A 6000-nucleotide genomic window follows, 5' to 3' on the forward strand; every position below is an offset into this window, starting at 1 on the left:
TTGCATAGATGGGTACCAAGATATCAGTGTTTTCCTTAGGTATGTGTGGGTAAATTCCATCCAGTCCGGCAGATTTATGGCCTGGTAAGCTGAGAATAACGGATGTAATTTCATCGGGTTCGATTTCAAACATTTCAAAAAGTTTTGAGAACTGGATTAGATGCAGAATTTTGTTGTTGTGATTCATGGAGTTGAGCAGCCAGGGACGGGCCGATATTGGTGGATTAAGAATTAAATCTTTCTGTAATACTGTGATCTATTCTCTCCGGCACAACAAGGCGTAAACTGGCTTTGCCAGCGACTTCATTTATTATTTTCCAGACCTTATGTGAATTGCCGGATGTCTATTCAACGAGACGCGTGTAATATGCGTTTTTTCATGCCCTCATCATCGACACGGATCTATTGCGCAAGCTCTTAAATTGGTTTAGATAGTAAACATTGTCTTTGTGTTGGGGGGGGGGGGGGCTTCCATTTGCGGTACCATGAATCCTTTTCTTTTAGAACGGCAAGGATTGGCTCAGTCATCCAAGGGCATAGTGGCGCTTCTTAAGAGCGAAAATTAATATTTCTGCTGCAGTTAGTAACCATTTGCGCAAGCGTGTCTATTAGGTTACTAAAATCTGTATCGACGTCGTCATGGTGTATTAAAGTGGAAATGACGGCCAATAGATTTTCACGGAGTCGGGCATAATCTATTTCAGATAGATACTTCTTGCTCTCACGCACTGGTTTTATATCAGCGTCAACAGCAACAAAAAGTGGGAGGTGATCGGAGATGGGTTCGCTGTAAACCCCAGCGCGTATCCCAGTCGGTATATTTGTTAATGCATGATCAATAATAGATGAAATCGCCAACAATAATTATGCGTTCTGAATGTACAGTAAGCGTTTCAAAAATTCCTTCAAGTTTATCAAGAAAGGACGAAAGGCGTGAATTTGGTGGACGGTAACTAACTCCAACAGTGAATGATTGGGGCAGTTTTATGAACAGAATTTCTATGTCTGCATGCCTGATGGTGACATGGTGCCAAAATTGAGAAAGGAAATTTTTGAGAAAAAGGCAACACCACCACCACGGTTTCTTTATTCTCTCGGATAAGATAGCATAACATAGCCGGAAAGCATAACTTTCTCATCGTTTTGCAGCCAGATTTCTATAAGCGCTAATATATCAAAAGATTGGGAATATCTCGTCATAGAAGGAAGCCTTTAGAAGGTTCAGGTTCTTCCTCACACTGCGGATATTAGAGTAAAATATTGACATATTTTTGTCACTGATTAGCAAGTCATGATCTTCTATGGCCAAAGACATTGTAAAAGCACAGGTTCTAAAAACACAAGAGCATTGGTAATCAGAAATTTTTTCCCAGGGCATCTTGACAAGTTATGAACATTTCTTTCGAGCTTTTAGTTTTTCTCATCAAGATTTTGCCTTCAGACACCCAGTGAACTTCAAGCCTCTGTCACGCTTTACTCCAATAGCTTTGCCGAGCAAAACCTTTTTTTCCGGACACAAATGTTCGTTGACAAAAACGGGGTCGTTCTCTGGGAAGAGAAGCACGGAAGTATTTAGCCTGTTCTCTTTCGCAGCTTGCAAGATTCTGTCACGTGGGGACCTTGACTTAAAATTCACAATTACATTGGAAGGCCCCATCGATTTGGTTGGAGCACGGTGTATCACGTCAATTTCCTCATGAGAAAGCTCAACCTATAGGTAGGAAGATGTCTGTGTCATCATGCTACCAAGGTTCTCGTTATCAGTTTCAGGGATTTCTTTCAATTCGATGTTATTCCTTCTGCTGTATTGCTTCAGTTCAACCAATTGTTTTTTAGCTCCTTCACTTCGTTCGACAGCTTCTTGTTTTGTTACTGAATTTACAGATTATTCTTATCTACTTCTGTGAGTTCAAGTCTAATTGTTCAAGCTTCTATTCTGAATTCCTCAAAGGCAGTGTTCATTAAGCCCATTGATTCCTTCACTGCTGTTGTTTCAGTCTGCACAGCATCACTAGATGAGTTCAACTTGTTTACTGTGACCTTGATTTTCGCCATGGCCTCCATAAATTTAGAAGTCATTTCCACTATAACCTTAGTAACTTATTTAATGCTTTTGGGAGCCACTTATGCGAGTGCCTTGGCAAAGTTGTCAACTTGCGTAGCCTCGTTGTCCCCCGTTTTAACAAGTTTTCGAGAAACGCGTCGCAGACAAGAGGCACCAGAGCAGTGCAGCAACCGTAAAATGCAATGCAATAAACTTTCACACCAATATGTGTGTTCCCACCTGTATGAGAACAGCAATACAGTTAACAGCCGCATAGACGGCTGCCAGCACCGCTCTGATGTGTCCGTGGTTGTCGCTGGCTCCTTTTATCGGGTTGCTGGTGGGGCGTCGTAAGCCTTCCGCGCAGGCGCGGATTTCCTGGTTGATCCCTTGCTCAAATCACTCCGCGGCCACGTTCCGGAAGGCAGCGTTGGTGCTGCGTTGGGTAAGACGGTCCTGCGCCGGTCGATGGAACCTAGTCAAAACTCCTGCATGAGTACAGCAATACGGTTAGCAGTCGCACAGACGGCTACCAACACCGCTCTGATGTGTCCATCGTTGTCGCTCGCTCATTTTATCGGGTTTTGCTGGAGGGGCGTCGTAAGCCTTCCGCACAGGCGCGAATGACCTGGTCGATTGCTTGCACAGATCACTCCGCGGCCACGTTCCGGAACGCAGCGTTGGTGTTGCGTCGGGTAAGATGGTCCTGCGCCGGTCGATGTAACCGTGTCAAAACTCCTGCATGAGTACAGCAATACGGTTAGCAGTCGCACAGACGGCTGCCAGCACCGCTCTGATGTGTCCATCGTTGTCGCTCGCTCCTTTTATAGGGTTGCTGGAGGGGCGTTATAGGCCTTCCGCGCAGGCGCTAATTTTCTGGTTGATTGCTTGGACAGATCACTCCGCGGCCACGTTCCGATTTCCTTATTCCGAAATGCAGCGTTGGTGCTGCTTTGGCTATGATGGTCCTGCGCCGGTCGATGGAACTGTGTCAAAATGCCTGCACGAGTACAGCAATACGGTTAGTAGTCGCACAGACGTCTGCCAGCGGCGCTCTGATAATGACAGCTGCTTAAAGATCAATCCATTCTAACTCGCCCAGTTTTCTGTTCTCGTTAACCACAAAGGTGATCCCAGCATGCCGAAGAGTCCTCTATTTTTCCTCTAGACTGATCAACCCACACCTGCATGCACACATATTTTCACCTTTCCGATCACAGACGCACAAAGTTGATCAAAGCATGCCGATGAGTCCTCCCTCTTCTCAGTAGCATGTGTATTACACATCAATTCGAAGTCAAACAAGTTCCTCGATGCCACTTAAATCTTCATCACTGAAATGAGTGCTAGACTCATCAAAAGAGGAGTTGCACGAGTGACAAATGCTGAAGACAACCGGTTCACTTTCAGCGTCAGCAATCATATCGCGTTGCCATGCTTCAGCCCCAACTTGCTCCACATGAACACAACAGTTTTGCCAGTTTTCCTGGCTTACAGACGCCAGTGCTTCTGGCAGGAGCTTTTCCACTTCAGCCAAAGTGAAAGATTTGTTGCGACTTGCGATGTATCCCTTCACCTGGCTCCAAACAAGTTCAATGGGATCGAACTCGCCGTGGTACGGTGGTAAACGAAGCACTTCGTGGCCATGGGTAGCCGCCAGGGTGTCGACGCGGTACACAACGCTGGATGTGCTTACGTTTTGAGAAATCTCCAGCAGTTCTGCCCTCACCAAGTCCTGTGACCACGGAACACCTTTCTTTGTGAGCCAAATCTGCATATCAGCTTTGCGCGTAGACTGGGTAGGTGCTTTTTCAAGAGCCACGCAATGACATGGAGCATTGTCCATGACGACAATGCTCTTGGCCGGAATGTTTGGCAAAAGCTTGTCGGTGAACCACTTCTTAAAGTAGTTGCCATCCATCTCAGAGTGGTAGTCAGCGTGGTTTCTCTTTTTTGCTGTGAAGAAGTCAGCAGCGTCTTGCACAAATCCTCTTGCACTGCTCCCAGCATGCACAAGGATCAAACGGGCCCCTTTGCCCGAAGGCGCAGCCAATCCCGTTGTTAAACCTTTCAGGAAGGCATCCTGAGATGACGTACAGTCTTGTCCTGCCAGACGTATTATTTTGTGTACTCTGCGTTGGCCCAAGTTTCATCTAGGTAGATGATGCACCTGTAAATGCGAAACAACCGAATGCTTGTAAGTAAACAAACACACTGCAGATTGTAAGTAGGCAACGCACTGAAACAAACCCACTGCTGACCACTGTTTCACAAACAGCCGTTCAAAGACAATCGAGAAAATGAATTACCTCGGCTTTATTGCTCCCTTCTTCGGGCTTATATTTCGCGCCCAGGAGGCATTTGGTAGACAGTTTATATTCACTGTATGTTTGCTTGGGGTTTGAAGCAGGTTTTCCTATGCATATCCTTGTAAGTGTTGCCGAAAGGCTCCTAAAGGATATCTGTTACCCTCATGCTCTACCACCGTCCCATTCACTAAACAAACAAACTTGCTGTGATTCCGTACACTTACGGCTTGTCCCACCGCTTGAAGAAGATTGGACAACGGGCAAAAGTGAAAGTCATTTTTTCAGCTCCAGAGAAGCTGCAGAAACTTTGCAGATTGACAAGACCAGGCCCTGCTACAAAGAGTGGGTGCAAGATAAACAATCAAACTAAGTTCGTTAAATGTACGGAATCTATTGTGTACAGCATACCATTGACATGTGGAAAGAAGCATGTAGGTCAAAGTGGAAGGCGCTTAAACGAGCGCCTTCGTGAACATCGTTACAATGTTAAAGAAAAGAAAGGTGGTTTTTTTGATGCGCACTGCAGAAAATGTGAATAAAAGTGTAAACCTCTTTTTCAAGCACGCACGGTCATTGCCAAAACCACTTGCGAACTCACGCGAGAAATAATCGAAGCTGAAATGATAGATAGCTTAGGTGATAACTGCATAGCGAAACCCTCTGTTGGGCTATCTAGTAAGGAATTAGATTACCTCAGAAGCCACTAAACAATTGACTGTCTGCCGCGCTTGCGCAATGTATCGCCATGTCATATATGTCTACAGGCTCTCCTCGGCAATAAACTGTTGCAAGTTAGCGCTCGTGTGTGTTCTTTCATGTCCTTGTCTGATGTTGCGCTATTTTATACGTCTTGCTTGGGGTACTTGACTAATGGGGCAACATTTGAAATCTCTTCATTTAAGGCGACTGCGAACAAAAATTGCCAATGTTCGCAGCAGTAGCGCCAGTAAATCGCACCACCGGAGCAACGGGCAGCGTACAGTGGGTGTTCATTCCTTCCTACGGTGACGGCGAGATGGCACTACCCATTGCAGTGGTAGGACATTTTTGGCAGTTTTGTTGTTTTTGCTTGCCACACCAATTGGGATATAGTGATTAATTCTGACCAATGCACACACGTGCCCCGCCCAAACGTAGCGCGAAATTGGCCGTGAAACGTCACCTCCACGCAAAAGGTCGGCAACAGTAACGTGGTTAAGACGATATCTTTTAAATGCGTTATTCTGAAGTAACACTCACTGTTACGACTACAGGGTTGCAATGCCAACATCAAGCTCTATATGAAGCCAGTCTAAACGGGCTGCGCAAGAAAACAAGCAAGGAACGACTCGTGCCTGCCCTTTCCTCGAAATTCTTTGATCGCCGGCAGGTACCTGCGACGCCAGGCAATGATGTCACTTCGCTCGATCAGCGCCAGGTTCCCTTTCTTTTTAAAATGTGAATCCAATGTTCTTCATCAACCTCGACAAAGTGGTTTTCTTGAATTTCGGCAGGTTGTCGTCCTCATTGACAGCCTTTCGCACACTGTCCAGTGTGGGACTTCCCTCTTTGCGTTATACTGTGCACGCTCTGTGAAGCTGTCATTCTTAACTGTTCGCGAGCTTGAAATCTTCACGTCGCGAGGTCTTTTCTTCGGAGATGCCAAAG

The 6000-nt window shown here is 45.9% G+C and overlaps 1 protein-coding gene across 1 annotated transcript in view; it reads right to left on the bottom strand.

The window, feature by feature from the left end:
* LOC144105182 (lipase member K-like) overlaps window positions 1-3965 on the bottom strand; it is a 107718-nt gene extending 103753 nt beyond the window's left edge. Inside the window, exon 1 of the mRNA XM_077638337.1 lies at window positions 3540-3965. Within this exon, the coding sequence (XP_077494463.1) occupies window positions 3540-3965 (426 nt within the window). The remainder of the gene's footprint in view (window positions 1-3539) is intronic.
* Window positions 3966-6000: the final 2035 nt, after the last annotated feature.

Source organism: Amblyomma americanum, chromosome 9 (assembly GCF_052857255.1).
Source record: "Amblyomma americanum isolate KBUSLIRL-KWMA chromosome 9, ASM5285725v1, whole genome shotgun sequence".
In the NCBI taxonomy this organism is placed as follows: Eukaryota; Metazoa; Arthropoda; class Arachnida; order Ixodida; family Ixodidae; genus Amblyomma; species Amblyomma americanum.